This window comes from Brachyhypopomus gauderio, chromosome 6, assembly GCF_052324685.1.
Source record: "Brachyhypopomus gauderio isolate BG-103 chromosome 6, BGAUD_0.2, whole genome shotgun sequence".
NCBI classification, from domain to species: domain Eukaryota; kingdom Metazoa; phylum Chordata; class Actinopteri; order Gymnotiformes; family Hypopomidae; genus Brachyhypopomus; species Brachyhypopomus gauderio.
This window is the reverse complement of record NC_135216.1, coordinates 13,056,321-13,075,608: the sequence shown is the minus strand read 5'-3', so window position 1 is coordinate 13,075,608 and position 19,288 is coordinate 13,056,321. Positions and strand designations below refer to the sequence as shown.

Here is a 19,288-nt window from a genome sequence, read left to right as displayed (position 1 = left end):
CGTACGGCTCGGTTTGGCTCATCACACAGAGAGGTGGGAGACAATGCCATTGTCCTCTGGGTACGCCGGAGCTGCACAGGGCTGCAGGACGCAAAGAGCTGCCGTTGCTGCTCAGTTGAGCGGCGAGCGGGGAACGTAGAGCACATGCCACGTAGCGCATGCAGGCCCACGAGAGCGTGACATTTTTGTCCGTTGCAAACACAATGCCGGTGACATTTGCAAAGTCCAGGGCCGCCGCACCGCTCCAAATGAGGCTGAGGACACCAGACGTCTGCCGCGAGGCCACGGAGCCATCGTTCAGACCTCTACCGTAACGATAACGGACTCGTTTCCTCTCGGAGATAAAGCCACGTCGCGCTGAGTAAATATTTTGCTGCTGTTCAAATGTTATCACAAAGGCAACAATTAACAATGGCGTTTCATTTTATAAACAAACCGATTTTGACAAGAGGAAAACTGTTATGTGCCATGAACCAGCACTGCTGGAAGATCTGACAGAATCATAAAATTTCAATTAAAAGATACTCTCTTGCACTGACTGTCAAGCTCTCAACCCAACGCTACAGGACTTCTATCTATTAGCACTCTTAGTGTGTGTCTCCAGTCATTAGAACAGGGGTGTGGGCACAGGCATTTGAACCACACAAAGCCAAGAATGTGTGTAAGGGAGAGGCATAACACACAGCTGGCTCAGAGATGTGACAGATGTCTCCAAAGACTGTGGAGCACAGAGAGTAGGGAGTCAGGACCTTCTCATCCATGACACTGCGCTTCCAGACCAGAAGAACCCAGAAGATGGTGGGGGATCAGAGTGGGGGTGTGAGGCAGTGAGAGTTCACTCCCTACACTCCCCCCTCAGACTCACGCTGGTGGACGTCCAACGGCACGTCAAGCTGAAAGGCCATTTCATGCCGACGTCGGTTGAGAGTTGTTTGGGCCATACTCAAGCCTTCATCTTAATACATTTTCACAACACGCTCCTCTGGTGGAGTCCACAACCCTTCACACTCGAGCAAGGAACAAGCCCATCCTCCCTTCTCTCTTTTATCCCATAATAAAGTTGCTTTTTAATGCTTTTTACTCATTTTTTTAATCTGTCAATTGAAGTGAGTGAGTTTTGAGCCAGAGGGAGGGGGGGGGGGGGGGGGGGGTAGTGGCTGGTGAGGATTAGATGCTGAGGTTTAAGGAAGCACTCTGCAGACCTTCTGTGCTGGCTCTTCTACTAGCGTAGGTCACTCAGAAAATTAGCTCCTCTCTCCTGCAACTGAATGCACAGATAACCCAAGTCTCCATTACGACGAGAGATTAGTACCAAAAGATGAAGCAACTCACTTAAAAGCTGAAAAGGAAGCAATTACAAAAAGAAGAAATAAACCCTGATAGTTGAAACAGGTTTATCTCGGAGCCCAGACCTGTGCAAACGGAGCGGACAGTAATAAAGAGGGGGCTGAAGTCAGCACACCGCTTGGAAACTACGACGTGTTGGGTGGGCGTGCCAAAGCTGGACGCAGGGCGGAGGAAGCAGCGCAGGGCGAAAACGCAGCAGAAAAAACAAAGTCCAGGCAGGTTCCGTATTTCCTTGGAGGTAGGGACCCGTTTAGGGACTGGACTACGTGAACGTTAGTGTTTTTACAGAACATTTCTCAAGGGGACCATCTACACAAGCACTCCAGCGGTCGTTTCACAGACACTCTGTTGAATTGGCAGTGCTGGGAGCAACGGTCAGGAACAGATGTTGGATCCTCCCCTACAGACACTCGGGCCCTCGCCCTGCTCAGGAGCTAGCGCGGTACATTCTCTGCAAGGGGATGTTTTCCCAAGCATTCGCCATCCCCAGTGTCGTTTATACAGTGCACGCGGCTACAACCAATGGTGCCTGAACTAAATTCCAATCGCAACGCGTCATGGCTGCACCAACGAGCTCCAGCACAACAATATGAGGTTCAGAGAGCGCAGGAAATCTCCTCTCCACACAGCAGACACGACGACATGGCAGCCTTCCATCCCAACATCGCCGTTCCCATCAACGTCCTACCACCCGCCTCTCTCGCTGCATGAGATTAACCTAATGACCTCCTCCAGCACGGAGGTCAACGGGTCGGCTGCAGGACTACTGCCATTCTTTAAGAATGGTTTCATATACACAGCTTTCAACCCATGCAGCCATGGCTTCTGAATTCACCTCTGCTCCCTGGAAGCTGAGCCCTGAACTGCAAAGCCAGAACACGAGGGAGGGGCTGGGATGGCAGATGCCCAAACCAGTGATATTTGGAGTCGCTGACAAGCAACACCAGAGGGTTGCCCTGCAAGCAGAGACCTGGCTGTGTCGCAGTGCACCTGGTCATCACCTCATCTGGACCGCCTCCAAGACATTTGTGAGTCTAGGGTCCAACACACAAACTCTGCATGCAGCCATGTACCCACCGCCACCACCCACCCAACACCGACGTGCATGGACTTCAAGATCTGAACGCCCACTTTGGAGGATGTGTGAAGTTAGGGCTGATGTCTGCAGTAATGAACACACCGCCTGACTGACACAAACAAACTAATTTATAAGGGGGAAAACATCTCTTAAACAGAGGGCAAATTAGAAACACAAGAACCATGTATATTCTCTGCATTAAAGAGATGTAAGAGATCGGCAGTCATGTCAGGGCATGTGTAAAAAAAAAAAACCCCTGAACGGTCAACCTAAAATGGGTCTGATCTGGCGCTGGGCACTAGCACGACCGAGAATGAGAACACGAACACATTATGCACCATTTCCATGGCCAGTGAACAAGAAAGGCCTGTAATTATGGAAGAGGTCCAATCGGCTCCATATTGTCTCTCATGCCCATTCAGAAACAGCTGCATCTTCGTCACGGCAGAAGGTTCATTCGAATGTTCTTGCTGAAGACCTCATTATTTCTGCTGGGGCTATGACAGTGTCTTTCACTGGGGAGGTAGTCAGCAGTGATTGTCACATTGCCATGGGGTGAGGAGGGAGAAAATATACCTGTCCCTCTACGTCTCAGACATCAGCTGCAATCCTGCTTAAGAAAGTCTAAAGCTTGCTGCTTCCTGGGGTCTTCCAAGGCGTAGAGAGAAACCAAATGTAGCATGTCACAGGAGAAGCACCAAAGATGGGGAGGAAATAAAAAAAAAACAAAAGAAAAAAAAAAAAAACAACATTAGATCCTAGAGAGTAAGCACTCAGAGAACTCAGAGAAGTCTCTTCTCATGCTGTCTCTTCTCAGTTTGTCAACCACTCAAACACAGCCTTCGCCGAGGGCTGAAATGAGAAGAAATGGTATCTGGGCAGGCTTCCACACGCTGGTAGAGTGTGTCACACGGGTACAGATCTCACCCTGCAGAGAAAAGCAGACCAGGAACTGGAAGAGATAGCAGTGTTCCAGGCTGGGCTGCTGAGTGGTGGAGAGGGAGAGAGACAGGGAGAGAGACAGGGAGGGAGACAGGCGAGCAGGCCAACGAGCATTGGAGAGTAAGGTCCGTTCAGACGGGCCTCGGGGCAGGCAGTTCCGGGAGGGGACATCCTAATGGCTGGTCATTATTTCATTAGTGCGGACAGCGGTTTATTGATCAGTGAGCAGCAGCAGGATCTGCCGTCCTTGCTGATGAAGCTTCGCTGCTCGTTTAAGAAGCTTTTTTTTATCGCCACGGGCTCCTGCTCGGGCTGCTCCGGGAACATCTCGGAGACCTCCAGCCAAAGCCGCGGGGGACAGAGATAAGTATAAACACAACTACACCCTAGCCTGGTGTTGGACTATGCTCAGTGGCTTCAGCCCTCTCCCTGCCAATGAACTTTGTTAACGGTGTTTGACTTGATGTTCTGAAGGTTGGTGCAGACCTCCAGCATGGCTGCTATTACAGAAGTGTGAATTAAGAACATTAAAAATGTTTTCACACACCCCGTGTAGACAATCAGAAGTGGATTCCCCCAACAGCCATGACTAAAGCTAGACTCTTCACAGCAGCAGAACTCAAATATGCACCATAGTTCAATAACGACTGTATAATGAGTATAATGACTACATGTTAATTAACTGCTTCTGTAGTGGCATCAGTATAGCCAATGCCATCGTTGAAAACAATGAGAATTTGCCTACTGGGATAAATGGCCATCAAACGGATTTCGTTCAGAACTTCAAGCCAAGTGAATCTCCAGGGTATTCTTTAAGTATTAAGTATGCATAAACCAGCAATGAAGCAAAAAAGTTTTTAATGCTTAAGGCTTTTTTTTTTAGAATGAATGAACTGATTCATTAAAGAGTGCTGCTGCTTTATGAAAAGCTGCACATTTCTATTGCACGCGCACCAGCGGGTCGGCGGCCGGTTCAGTGCATGCAGGCGCACGTTTCTGCACAGCTCCACATACCTTATGCAGCTGTAGTGCCTGAACGTGCTGGCGGCCTTCTGACACTCCAAACACAGCTGGATGGCACCTGGGTAGTCTTCCTCCTGTGAAACGCCAACAGCACCTCTGAACACACACGCTCGGCACGGCCCTCTATCTGCATGGCACCAAGGCTACAGTGCGGTCACTGGCAATGCGGTCAGCAAACGGGGAGATGGCATATCGGCCTGGCTTTCATTTGCAAGGCAGTGCATGGTATTACATGAGAAGTTTCTGTATTGCAATTCACATGTGGATCTTTTGTGTATTCGTTTATTATAGTGCAGTGTGCAAGTATATAATAGGAACAGGAAAAATGTGTTTACCTCAGTCTCTCATACATTCGATCATACCTGCAGTCAGCCATGTCCAAACTTTTGACTTGTAATGTGTGTGTGTGTATGTATGTATGTATGTATATGTATGTATATATCAAAACTTACACCACGAAGCAGCAGAAAAATAATTCAGGTAAACACCAACCCCCACATCACCTCAAGTGAGCTGCAGACCTGTATGGCAGCATCTGGGATCAATGTACATGTGTCATGAAAGAACCAACTCCCAACAGTGAAGCATTGTGGTGGAAATGTGAAGGTCTACGCCTGCTTCTCTGTCTCCAGTCCTGAACAACTCCATATCATACAGGGAACCATCACTTCCCAGGGCCATCAACAAACTCTTGACCAGAATCTCCTGTTATTAGTCAGGGAGCTGAAGCTGGGGAAAAAATGGATTATGCAACAAGACAAGACCCAATGCAACTACCCAACTACTAAGGAATGCCTTAAGAGAAAGAAGATTAATACTCTGGATTGGCCCAGTCAAAGCCCGGACCTTAATTCCATAGAAATGCTAAGGCAAGATGTAAAGCACGCAGTACATGCCAGATGTTGCTCCAGCCTCTCTCAACTGGTGGAGTTTTGAAAGGAGGACTGGGCAGAAATCCCCAAAAGCAGATGTGAAACACTCGTTTGTGGTTCCAGAAGATGTTTGGTTGAAGTGATGGCTGCAAAAGGAGGTGCCACAAGCCACTAACTAAAAGAGTTCACATACCTTTGCACTTTCAGTTTTTTGAGAGAAATTGCTTTTGCTGAATAAATAATGAAAATATATATTTTATGCGTGTCCCTTATTTGGAAAGCATGCTTTTCAAATTGAGATGTTAATTTCATATGATTATAATAAAAAATATATAACTGAACCATATAACCAGAGACACCTTTATTTTCTCCAAAACCTCATTTTAGTTTCAGCACATTTTATGTGGTCTTACCAGTATGTACAGGTCTTTATTTATTTTTGGGAGGGGTTCATTTGCATCCCCTAGTTTTACACTGATGTAACAACCGATTCCACTTTCCTCTGTCTGTTCCTCAGTCACAAGCAGTGGCTGACACAACAGGTCAGTACTACCGAGCTACGACAGATCACCCACCGTTCAACTGCACTGCCATCAGAAATCTAGATGCTGATTGGTTCTGCTTCTACGTCTGTCCACCTGTCAGGTAGTGTCTATAAGTCAGTGCCCCCTGTGGTTAAGGAGAGTGAACGTTTTTGTTTCAGGTTAATCCAAAAGTGGCGGGACGTGGTCATCGGTTTTGTCAGGACGTATCCCCGTCTCTCTCTCTCCATTTTGATTTATAGCGGATGATGAAAGAACAGGCAGGAATGGACCGCAGATAAGGACAGGCAGTCTGAGCCAGCAAAGGAAAATAAAGTTCTAATCTCCACCAAGGCTTCTGCTGCCAAGACAGAACCTGTGCTGAAGGGACATTTAAATGGCCTGATGGTCACCACACCGTCTCAGGAATGCAACTCCAGTGTAGAGTGGAAGGTGTCTGCAGACTGGTCAGAGTAAGCGTGCCGACCCGGTCCACCGCTGAAGGTGTCTACAATGGCCACATGAGCATCAGGACTGGAACATGAAAGCAATGAAAGAAGGAGCCCTGGTCCGATTTCTTTTCCACCACAGTGATGGATGATGGACTATGGGGAGATGCAGAGCTGGCGGTGATGCTGCAATGGACCCTTGGGAGTTCAAGGTGTTGACTTGGACTTTAAAGTCTTGAGGTCTAAATGCAACTGAGCATCCGTGAGATATGCTGCAAACCTAAGAGAGTCGTCCGTGGAGCGGTGCAACCCCACCTTCAGACATTTTGCACAGTCCATGTTATTTTAGTACGAGGGGGACCAACACAATTCTTTCATGTTATGCTGATTGGTGGTGGTGTGTGTATCCATCTCATTATATTAACAAATATTTTAATAATAGCAGGCACTGGACAGGTTTCAGCATTAGGCATCTTCGTGCATATATACACGTTGCAGGGGGGGACAAAACTCAAAAACTGATAAACTTGTCCATTGACTGCTTTTATTAAAAACAAAGAAACTGAAATCAGAGAGAACAGACTTTCATGTTTTGGACATATGAGGAGAGCTTGCGTCATAATTACCTCCAGCATCTCACTGAGTCGAACATCGGTCCTTTGCTGTGTAAGAGAGCAAAAAGGGAGAGATGATTTTAGACTGCATGGTGAAGGCAGACAGACCCACAAACTGGCCACGCTCGGTCATTTATGCAGTAATTACCAGCGTTTTTATGGTCCTCAAAGACTTCAGCAGTCCTGTCAACAGGTGCCTGCGTCTCTGGTTGGCAAGGAGCCCCAGACTGGCTTCAGTGAAGCCCTCTTTAGCAAAGCTTAGCTGCCTGGAACAAGAACAAAGATGATTTTGAATCCTGTAATTGACATGCAAGCAAAAAGATGAAATAATAAAAACAAACAAAAATACTCAAGTATTGCAACAGTGAAACTGATCAGTGTATGAAAAGTTAATTTAGAAAGGATCCAATGAGGATGTAATGACAAATTTTCAGATTTTTGATTCAACAATATGCAAACAATATCACAAAATGGTTTGTTTTTAAAGGTGAACCGATGGAGAGAGGGTCTCATACCTCCTGGCATTGGTGCAGATGACCGCGGCCAGCTGCAGGTTGGTCTGTAGAGACGTTACTCTCTCCAGTTCCTGAAACACCATAAACACCTTGAACGACTTAAATAGGACTAATTCAACACATTACACAAGCATATTACATTCGTATGTAGTGGAGCACCTAACACAAAGTGACAGTGCCCTCAGCATTCGATCCAATAAAGCCTTCCTCATTCGCAGCCGTGTCTGTAACACTCGTCATTAATCGGTTCAAGCCCTTGTAAAGGGAACATTCTGTTCCATTGTACAGCTCCGAGTCCAGTGGGAGAAAAACAGACATCGCTCTGCTTTATCCATCGTCTGTTTACCAGGACCAGTGTGATAATGTATCCCACCCCACCATGACCACCTAAGACCCGCCCAAACGCCACAGAAGTACACCAAGGGGGGAAATGAGGCTTGTAGGGACAAAGCAGAGATAAGGTGGCACATCCACAAGTCCACCACAGCCCTCATGATTTATTTGCCTGGTGAGATTTGAGGCGTTCCCCACACAACCCACCACCTCCCCTTCCCCCACATGCTGGTGCTCGAAGAGCATGGCTACCGCAGCCGGAGGGGAAGCCACACCGAGTGACCCAGTTTTGAGCTGAAGCTCCTCAGAGACACACTGCTTTCAGCACCGAGCCAGTCTCCAGTGGGAGAACATCAAGCCACCGACGCCATGAAGATAACAGCTGGCAAGGGATTGTGATTAGGAAAAACGTGATTCCACAGAAGGTGTGTACAAAAGCTTCTTTCTAAGGTCCAAGAAAGAGAACACTACTCATCTCTGGTGTCGGAGAAGGTTGATGAAAAAGTTTATGCAGCAAACAGCTGGCCATCAGGAACACACACCAGGATTCAGCACAATCAAACGAAGAGACGAGGAAAACCATTTTTAAAAAGCAGCATTATGTTTAAAATCAGGCTTGTAGACTACAGTCAAACACATGAGAGAAGTTAATAAAAGGTTATGATCAGAAACAACAAGTGAATGCAGAATCAGTTACAAAAAACTTTAGCTTGGCTACATAAACACAGGTTTCTACTAAGGTGGTGGGATAATTTCACAAAAATGACACGGATGTCCACAGATGCTCATTTCACCCAGACGAGCATTCGTGAGGTCAGACACTGATGTTGGATGTGCAGGTCTGGCTCACAACCTCCATTATAATTCGCTCCAAAAGTGTTCCATGAGGTTCAGGTCAGGGACCTTGATTTGTGCATTTGTGACTGGTCGTACTAGAGTAGAACGGGGCCCTCCCCAAACTGTTACCATGAAGTTGAAAGCATGCAATTGTCCAAAATGTCTCGGTATGCAGAAGCATGAAGATTTCCCTTTAACCAAGAACCAAGGGGTCCAGGCCCATTGGCCATTATCCACCAAACTTTACAACTGGCACAATGGTGCCAGGCACCTGCTGTTCTCATGGACTGTTCGGACAAAGCCAGACTCATCCATCAAAATTGCCAGATAAGAGATTCTTCACACTACCGAACACGTTTCCACTGCTCCAGAGTCCAGGGCAGTGTGCTTTTCTCTACTTTATCTCATGCTTGGCCATGTAGGGTTTGCTGCTGGGCCATGGACACTCAACAAAGCTACCAATGCACCAAGTGTTAGTGCGTCAGCAGAGTGTTGGTGACCTTTATACTCTATGAGCGACTGCACTCGGTGGTCTGCACTCAAACTTTACGTGGTCCGTCACTTTAGTCGAATCGCTGTGATTCTTAAATGCTTCCACTTCTGCACACCACTTACTGATGATCGTGGAATTTCTAGGAGGGAAGAAATTTCACCAACTGACTATGGCACCACGCTCCAATCTTTAGAACGACTCGTTTTATTTTTTTACAAATGATTGTAAAGGCAGACTGCACAGCAATAGTCTCTGTTTTATACACCTGTGACACTGGAACTGAATGGAACACCTGAATTCATGTGAGAGGCGTGTTCATTTTGTCCATATAGTTTATAAGGAAATCCCCATTATGTAAAATGATACAATTCAATACGAATAATTAATAACGCAGACTCCGTCCTCATGGATACAAATCAAGAGTTAGGTGGTTCATCTAAACCATCGTAACGCACTGTTTTTCCTTTGAATATGTAATGTGAGCAGCAGTGACCATTCCACTTACATCTCACTGGGCTCTTGTGGGTGCTGATGGGCTTGACAACTCCAAGCCTGCCAAAATAAGTGATCTACCAGCTGATGCCTAGGCCAGCTGATCTGAACCTGATCAGTCCACCTACCCGAGCTGTCCATGCCGTGATGAACTTGGCCTCAGGGCACCAGCAAACAGGCCAGGCACAGCATGCTGTGGCCTGCAGCTACCGTGTTCCACCTGGGGTTACACTGGGTCATTAGCTCAACGCCAGGATAGCACTGACCTCCAAGCTGAAAGAGCCCGTTGCGAGTAACCTGACTCCCCCTGTTCTACCGGTATGCAAGCAGACAGGCTGGGATGACCTGGACTCCTGAGAGTATGCAGACAGACAGGCTGTGGACACCTGAGAGTATGCAGACAGACAGGCTGGGATGACCTGGACTCCTGAGAGTATGCAGACAGACAGGCTGTGGACTCCTGAGAGTATGCAGACAGACAGGTTGTGGACACCTGAGAGTATGCAGACAGACAGGCTGGGATGATCTGGACTCCTGAGAGTATGCAGACAGACAGGCTGTGGACACCTGAGAGTATGCAGACAGACAGGCTGGGATGACCTGGACTCCTGAGAGTATGCAGACAGACAGGCTGTGGACACCGGAGAGCCTATTCAGACTGAAGCAAGCCAGCATGCTGAGATGTGGAAGAGCGGTTCTGTTACGGCCAGATGCCGACTGGGCAATCAATGATGGCTCAGCTCAGCCTGAGCGAGTTAGTCAACGACGACAGGTGTAAGAACTGGAGGACCTTACACATGTACACGTCCCTTACCTAAAGATTTCTAAAAGCACTTGAAGTGCAGGTAAAAAAAATAAGCTCCTGAGAAACAGACTAAACTGTCCTGAAACAGACTACGACGTCTACAGCATCTACCTGCAGGGGAAAGAATCAACAGAAGTTAAGAAGTGAGGAAGAGGTTAAGAAGCCTCAGTCAATTGATTCAATTCAGTCAATACTGCATATGAAAGGTATTAATAGTTGTTTTCTTTTTCCACTTGACCTCTGGGCATTGCAAATATATGAGCAGAAATGTCTGTATAATGGCCAAAACAGGCTCGCGTGACACAGCGAGCCCCAAGAGAGCTAACCAAACGAGACCCTTATTACCATCCCATACAGGAAAATGAGTGAGAACACGGAGAGGCGTAATCTGTTCTATCCAGAAAATAAACTGAAAAAGAACAACAGTGGTGTAAATTAAATCACGAGCATGTGTGTACTTAAACCACTGGGCTCCCCTCATGCGTTTCAAGATGAGGTTGTGCTTGCTTGAGCCGTACATGCGGACACATGCCGGCGGGACACAGTGTGCTCACTGTGCCTGGACTAAGGCTGTGTGAGTTGGGCTGGCAGCATCAATGTCATCACTATATAGCACTGCTGAATACCCATATCCTGAAGAGCAGGTGTCACCGGGAGAAGAGCAGACAGTCATCACAGAGTCCACCATACCAGCCTGATGGAAATCAACCTGAATGATCCACCAGCCTTATTTAACAGGACAATGAAATGTGTGTTATATAGCAAAGCATTGCTAGGTATATTGTAACTGATATTGTAATTTACGCTGCCAGATTTAAACAAAGTCACCAAGTGCGCTTGAATATATCTGGCAAATTCAGAAAAAAATATACTTAAAAAATTTTTTTTTGTTTAAAAGGTTCTTTCTTCAAAAATGTAAAAGACAGAAAATCAAAAAAAGAAATATATAGCTCAAGCCGTTCATCAGGTCCTAAAGCAAACAGCACCAGCTTTCTGTAGCTGAGCTTGGCACGCCGAGTCCAGGTTTATTGATTTTCACTCAGTGAAACAGCTTTCTAGAGGCGTTACTCAGTGTCCCAGAACCGGGAGCAAAATGATCCTTTCCCCCTCACCACAGCTCGCTGCCTGCCGCCTTCTCCCAGACGCCTCAGGAGCATCCTGGACGAGAGACGCTGTGGGATTTCGGTGGCATTAAGGAGCCGGGCTGGCAGAGCTGAAGTCCAGCACAGAACGCTAAAGCACACAGAGGCTACCAAACACACGGACGCTCTTTCACTCCCAGTCAGCACAGCATAAAACAAACAAGAAAACAAAATGGTGGATAGATCCACCAGAATTTTATACTCAGTAGAGAAGAAACTGTCCCTGCCAGTTGAGTCGTTGCTGCAGACTTCAGGCAATAAATATATGCTCCTCAGCAGACAGCCAGTACCCTAGCTCACTTGGCAACTTAGCAGAAGACGCAGCGCAAGAGAGCGGACATCAATGTGGACCACGTTGCAAACAAGAAGAAACAGCTCTCGTTGCAGCAAGATGAGTTTTCATGATTTGGGGCAAACAATATATTAAAAAGGTTTTAAAATGCCCTTCAATTTGAACTGACCCATCATGTAATCTACAGAAAGCAAAGGTCTAATGTTCTGGTGGGTTGACACAGAAACAGATGAAGAAAAGTGTTGACTGTTGTATTCCCATTACAGCATTAACAAGCAACCAGCAATTAAAGCACCAACTCTGACAATCAGACTTCAGTATGGATGTAATCTATTCATCCTTTCCCTCCTTCAATTGTCAAGTAGTCTATGCAGCAGTGTGAAAACCCCACCATGCCCTGATCAAAGCCTCGCTAGCATGGCTAGAAATAACTCCTCAGAGAGCGCTATCATGCTCGGGATGTGAAGGTAACGGAGCCTGTGGCAAGCAGCATCAGTTCAGCTCGCATTTCACACTTCACTTTGATCCCAAAACACACGGAAATAATAGCTGGAGATAAAACAGAAATAAATAAACCAACACCACTATATCTATAACTATTAGGTCAAACTATTACAATATCTGCAAATAACACGGACTTTAGACAGCAAAGAATAAACACTTCAGAGACTCATCTCTGCAACTGAGAAAAATGTGGTAACCCTGTCGAGATTTCTACATGAACGGCTTTAAAATAATTTATAATTATGTCATTTTAATAAGCAAACAAAAAGACACTTTGCAGGGCCAGAACTTTATTTATTAAATGGTTTTCCCATGAGGAAAGGAGAAGATAAGATAAGAGTGTCATTTGTGAGTGCTATGGGCTCCTTGAATGCCAATGACCTCAGTACGTTTCTCCTTTCTAAAAAAAAAAAAAAAAAAAGGAGTGTGTCTTTTTAGGGTGTGTGGTGGTGGGACCACAATCACGTGTCCTCTGTTAGGTGAAGACAGGTCGGGGGGTAATTAAATTTGGTTTTACCCATGTGTGGTTGATGACAGCCTACTCGTATGCAAAATTTTCTCTGTCAGAACGTTGATGGATCTACCCCCTACATGGAATGCAGAGTGAGTGAAAAATGGTTGCTGTTATTGTCGAGTTTTCGTTTTTTATGCTTAAGGAAAATAAAGAGAACTCATTCTTGCATCCCGTCTGTCCTCGAAAAGGAATTCACCACAGGCTGTAATGCAGCGATGGCCAAAATTTCAATAGTACCCAGATCATGACTCTGACTTGGCTATTCAAAAATGTGGAATATCTTCCGTTTACACCCCTCTGCTGAAAGACTCCTATTTTGAAATCAAGGTGACCCAACATCCTCCGAGTTTTGCACCATACACACACTGCCATTTTATTCTCTAATACAAACTGGAATTCACCGGTCACTCAATGACATGCATGTGTCCAGGGCCCGAGGGAGCAGAGCACTCATGCACCATCATGCCACCTGCACCGTGCTTCAGGGCTGAGGTGGAGTACTGCCACTGCCACACACCATTTTGTTTTCTCTAAAATGCATTTCTCAAAATTTCACCTTTCGCATCATTGTTCTAGTAGTGCTATGGAATAGTTATGCGGCGTTCTGCAAACGTGAGATAACCAACACAGTGGTGAGCATGGTAAGCTCCCCATGAACACTGTTCTCATTCAGAGTGATGCTAATCAGTGTTTTTCTGAGGGTACACTGGGTGTAGATGTATTCCTGTGCAAGAGATTACTGCACAACTTTAACTGGGCAATCATGCACCCTATGACTGTTAATACATTCTACCACATGAAACAAGATGCCCCACTCTTAAGAGGCACAACTGCATTGAATTTTGATGACTCAAGGAGTCTCTGGTCTTCAGAAAGCCTTCTTCCAGTGTTTCTAGGCTCTCCAGTTTAGTGGAGTATGGTTCAACTTTTCATCTGAGGTTCTCTCTTTTCATCAGGCCAGACTGAACTCAAACAGTAAAGACTGAATTGTAAAGGTTATTCTGTATTATGTGGAGGGGGGGGGGGGGGGGGGGGGGGGGGGGGGAGGTCAACCCCAAGCTTCTTGGAAGTCATGAAGATGTATATCAACGGTGGGGGGGTGCTGGGGAGGGGGTGTTTGTTTTTATAGAGTAGAATTATGCCTTGGGTGAAGATCAGATCACCTTCATGCCGAAATCCAGATAAAGGCTCACCAACCCTTTCTTGACAGCTGTATTCTCAAACCAAACAAGAGCCCACACCTCTTATTACCATGGTAACTATGAAGCGGGTGAGGAAGGAGGCTGCTCAGGTATTGTTGGTGAGATTGACAGGGATAAATCAACACAAGAGTCAAACTTCAGGCTACAACCTTAATGGCAGCCAAAGTGAAAAATGAAGGTTATGTAACCACAGATTATGACAGAGGGTTGTACGGGTGAAAACAGGAACAGTCTAGAATACCCATTTATAAACTGCTGTTTTTCCCCCCACTTTTTATGAATTATTATTAAGTTGATATAGAGGATGTCTTACCTTAACGTAAGATGGCTGCTTCTCCAAGATGAGGTCAGCAACTTTTTTCGATACCTACATAAGCAAAATGTAAAAGCCAAGATCAATATCTCAATTTGACATGAAATCATTCAAATGTGTCCTTAAAACGCACCTTAAATGTTTCCATCACACTACATGAACAATCCACTGGCCAATTAGTGAAATAACTGGGGCCATTCTCCCCTTTAGGTGTTAATCCAGAGAGGGACAGGTGTCCGAACATGCTACAAATAAGCTGTGTATCTTATACACTTTTAGGGAGAAAAATCGACTAAGAGCACAGTAACATGGTTTACCAACAGCATAGTAACATTCAGGCTTTACTGGACAATATGTTAAATAGAGGAGAAAAACCTCATTATGAGTTTTCAGTCTCCTTGCCATAACTGTGGTTTATTCACAGGTATGGATTTCAAACAGAATCACGAAAGTAATGAGGACAACACGCCTCCAGTAGAACTGACACTGTTATGACACAACGAGGGAGATCTTGCCTTCCAAGTCCATGTTATGATGCAACAGCAGAATACCGTGGTAGGGACTACGACTTGAGGAAAGCCCTGAACACACAGGACAGGGTTTTCTGTGGGAGCACAGATAAAACCCAGCCTCCCAGATGGAGTGTCTGAATGAGTGACAGGCCAGCTTGGCTACGATCTGTGCGGGAGCCTTGTAGCTGTACAGATAGCAGACTCACTTTAGCTGCAGCGTGTCAAAACAGAAACCGCTGTGACACAGCTCAGACAGAGTGACGGGGGAGAGCTAAAGTGGGGGTGAGGGGGTGTTTTTGTGCACGCACACACGGGCATGAATAAGAGGGGGAAATGCCTCAGATGGAAAGAAAAAGAGAAAACGGTTAACAGCGGAGCAACAGAACGGTAACAGAACATTTCAGAGATCTCCTCTGGAACCTCCCCCGTATAGGAGACATGCTACCGAGTCTCCCACACAGATCAGATGGTTTCCAAACCAAGATAAATAAAGGGTCAAGATGGCAAACATTGTGGACTGGCTCTCTGGGGAGCAGCTATTCGGTCAACAAATGAGAGATAACCAAGAAGAAAAACCTCACAACCTCAGACTAGAAGGGTGGCCCTTAACTCTAATAAGTTTGCTTGCACCACCTACTGGCGATTTGTGTTTGTATAAAAAGTGAACACACCATGACCTGAACAGACACAACTAAAAGCTGTGTGGAGCTGGTAGATTGGTCGGAAATTCTGAAACAGCGAAGGAGACCAGGCTAACATTATTTGCATCTCATATCTCTGACACTAAAGAAGTAGTGACTAGTCAATGAGGTTAAACCCCTCCCTAGGGCTCCCTGCATTTGACAGTGAGATTACAATACAGGAAGGATCATACAGGAAGATTAATTGGAAACAAACAAAGCACCATTTTATCAAGCATGACCTGATAACTAAGGCTGTACACAAAACCCCTGGGTTCTGCCATAAAAGTAAACATGTAAACTAATACAAAAGAAAATTATAAATAAGATCTGATTTTCACTCACTAACTACCCCCACCCCCTCCCCATTGAACCAAAACAGCAGATTAAAGCGATGTCCGTAATTACCCGGTCAACAGGGGTGACGACTCGGAGAGCATCATGGCAGCCTTCGTTGATTGATAAGAATGGATCAATTGGCGCTTACTGCAGGCTATTTTTGAGCAGTGGAGTGTGCACACGCACGCAAACTAGGGAGGCCATCAACCAGAGAGGCCAAGACCACAGAGAGCCACGGGAACAAGCCCAACCTCAAACACACGTCTCCTCTTATTGACCGTGCTCACGCATGAGCAGGCATCAGAAAATCAGCTTTAATCCACGCGCTGCACCCACGCAAATCCTCACACAAGGAAGCGGGAGTCTATGCCAAAGGCCCTGCGGCGTACGCCCGAACACCTGCAGAGGTCACGCTCGTCTCCGGCACGTCGGACCTTACTCTGGGCCTTCGGGCTGAGCGAGACTTCCCAGGAGGTTTACAACCTGACCGGGCCAGTGTGACGGAACCTCACGGCAGAGAAGCACTCTCCTCCTGCATGAGGACTTCTGACATGTCTAATCAGAGAGACGGCCATGGCGCAGATGAGCAATTAGCTCCATGATGAGCTGCCATCAAGGGAAGTGTTAAAAAAATAAAATAAATGTCTGTTTGATTGCTGGAGGAGAAGCTTCCGGCACTGACATGACACGCACCTCTCCCTGCTTAACACACACGCCAGGAATATAACAGACCTGTAGCCATCCATCAGTCGCTTAGCAGTTTCATAAGTAAGACATAAAACAGGAACAACGGCTAAGTGAATTTACAGGGAGAGATAGGTGCACCGCTGCATTTACTGAGGTATGCATACGATATCCTGACCCCATAGAAGCTTTTCCGCTCTCAAATGTCCCAGAAAAGCCTTGATGCAGTAATATCTTAGAGCATGAGAGCATAGCTAATGACATTATGAGCAGGTCTACTTGAAGCCACGTCCGACAGACAGGAAGCAGCTGTTCTACTGGAGCTGAGGACCGGCGCCACCCACTCACAGCTGAGCAGAAGTGGGGTGGAGCGCCTCCACCCTCCCCCAGACACCCCGGGCTGTACCTCCGCCTCACGCACCCCGGGGGCCTGCGGTGCTCACCCTGCACCCAGCTCGCCGGGACCCGCACCGAACGCGGCGCGTGAGAAGATGCATCAAACGAGCCGGAGAAGCGACTCGTCCAAAGCTGCGATCCGTGCCGCTCGAAACCCGCCCGTGCGTGAGCTACAGATCACCCTAGATCAAGGGAAAAGCTGTTGGTTCCATACGCACGCATTAGACGCGCACACACGCACGGAGCGGCCGAGTGTGATGTGGTAAACACATGGTGCGACACATGCGGCTTAGCGAGAGACAAAGTGCGTTCCGTGAGCCATTTCTCACGCAGACGACTCCAGCTGCGAGATGGAGGCTGTGATGTCAGGATGCCGAGCGTGACCCCGGGACAAGGGCCTGCGCAAAGGTGTAAAGTGAAGCCTTATGTCCACACTGCCCCCAAGTGGCCCAACAGATAACAGCAGCACTCACCAGTGTTGTGGCAAGCCGTGCTGCTGAGATTTGGGTTTAGACCTCAGCTGTCCCACGCACTGTGCTTTTTTTCTAAGTCCTAGAGAGCAGGTGCTCTGACCTGTTCACCAAAGCATCTCATCCAGCACAGCCCAGTTCCTCGTGGTCGTCTAACCCAGCTCATCATGGTCGGCTAGAGGAGCTCAGCCCTCCAGATCGGGCTCAGTATCTCAGAACATATTACCAGAGGTGACAAAAAGTGACCAGTTCAATGTTTTCAAACCTAATGACAAACCAGTTCAATGGTGCCTTTTGTGAAAGGCCCCTCCAAACGTAGCTGCCTTCAAAAGGTACAGTGGCCTTGTTACCAGACTGCCACTTGAAAGAGAAATGACCAGGGGATCTGCCTGCCTTTCAGGGAGAAACAGGACTTCCACGTGATCACTAATGTGCAGCGGAACCGCTGCGGCATAAAATGTTAGAGATGGAAATGAAGATGTCCTGAAGCCATAAGCAAACCCCCGCATGCATATCTGAGCGCTTGTACAGTGTGGTTACCATAGCAGGTGTGAGTGATGTATTACTTTTATTTTTGTAACCATTCATCTTCCTTAACTACTGGTTTTCAGGACTTTTACTTTGAAGTGCAATGGCGTGGAATGACACGGAAGTCCATACTTACTGCAGCTTGCTGTCTCTTCAGCTTGTCTCTGTACTCTTCCAGTTCCTGCAGGTGGAGATCTGGAGGAAGTTTCTGCAAACACACACACACACACACACACAAAGCAGCATTGCTACTTGCATCACACTAAATACGAAAAGATCAATCTCAAAAAGAGAACTCGAATGTTCTCTTAGGGAGGCAACTCAGACACAGAGTAAAATATACTAATATTACTACTAATCCCCCTTTTATTTCCACTTCAATGTGTTCCCTATATGGAGTTCACTGATGCTCTGTGATGCATAACGATAGTGAAGAATTTCATAACCAATTATACCACTGCCTCTCAGGGCGAAAACTACAGCAGTAACAGCAGAATGAGGAAACTGGGTCACTCCTAAGAGTAATTACTTTTTCTTCGCCATCACTAGTGGCTTTCGTGATGCACTAGCAAATCTAATGAGCTTTCACACTAACTATACGTGGATAATCCATCAATCTGGGGTTGGCTATAATCTGCGTGCACACAGACCAGCACGGCCATCTGCTGGACCGCACCGGCGGCCTACGCCGTGTCTCGAAGAGGCGTGCCACGCAAATGCTCGGTCAGCAATGGGGAAAATTCAGGACATCAGCTGTTTCTCCACCTCCCCATACACCCCCCCCCCTCCAGCGTTGGGGCCTGGTTGGGGCTCAGTGATCAAGCGTGGGATGGTTCAAACAAGCCTCTGGTGCAAACTCACCCCCAGCTCATACTGCACCATGTCGAAGGAGTCGCTGGAGTAGTACACCTCCTCTATGCTCTCAATGAGCTCCTGCTCTGCTTGGGGGTCGATGGACTGCTCCCGCAGTTCCCGAAGCTCCTCCTGAGAGACAGACAGAGAAGGAGAGACAGACAGAAGGAGAGACAGACAGAGAAGGAGAGACAGGCCAGCTCAATGTCAGCGTTGGTTTCTGGAGCACTGCCGTGGGAGCGAACATCGCCGCCGCCCCCACAACGCTTTTGACCACTGTTCCCTTTAAAACACTTTTGGCTCCTTGTGCGTTTAAGACCACCTCTTAAGCATTTAAGCTCTTTGGCCTGAAATTAATCTTCTCATGGTCTTAAATGAGGATTCACACAGGAACATCAATATCGGGGCGAAGCACAGAGCAGCCCCAGACCTTCGGCTGCTGCCTTTGAAGAGTGATGCTGAGAATCGGTGGCCGTGCACAATTCCACGTGCCATGATGCAATCGTGTTAGGCACGCACGTCTACATCACAAAAAGCCT

At 46.9% G+C, this 19,288-nt stretch overlaps 1 protein-coding gene across 4 annotated transcripts in view; it reads right to left on the bottom strand.

Moving 5' to 3' along the window:
* Positions 1–19,288, bottom strand: part of vps50 (VPS50 EARP/GARPII complex subunit) — an 88,114-nt gene that overhangs the window by 62,968 nt on the left and 5,858 nt on the right. For all 4 annotated transcript variants that reach the window (XM_077008784.1, XM_077008782.1, XM_077008783.1 and 1 more), the window contains exons 3-9: positions 18,759–18,881; positions 18,034–18,105; positions 14,289–14,342; positions 7,362–7,432; positions 6,995–7,112; positions 6,859–6,894; positions 4,382–4,464 (exon numbers count right to left, since the gene is read on the bottom strand). In XM_077008784.1, coding sequence (XP_076864899.1) covers positions 4,382–4,464; positions 6,859–6,894; positions 6,995–7,112; positions 7,362–7,432; positions 14,289–14,342; positions 18,034–18,105; positions 18,759–18,881 — 557 coding nt within the window. The remainder of the gene's footprint in view (positions 1–4,381; positions 4,465–6,858; positions 6,895–6,994; positions 7,113–7,361; positions 7,433–14,288; positions 14,343–18,033; positions 18,106–18,758; positions 18,882–19,288) is intronic.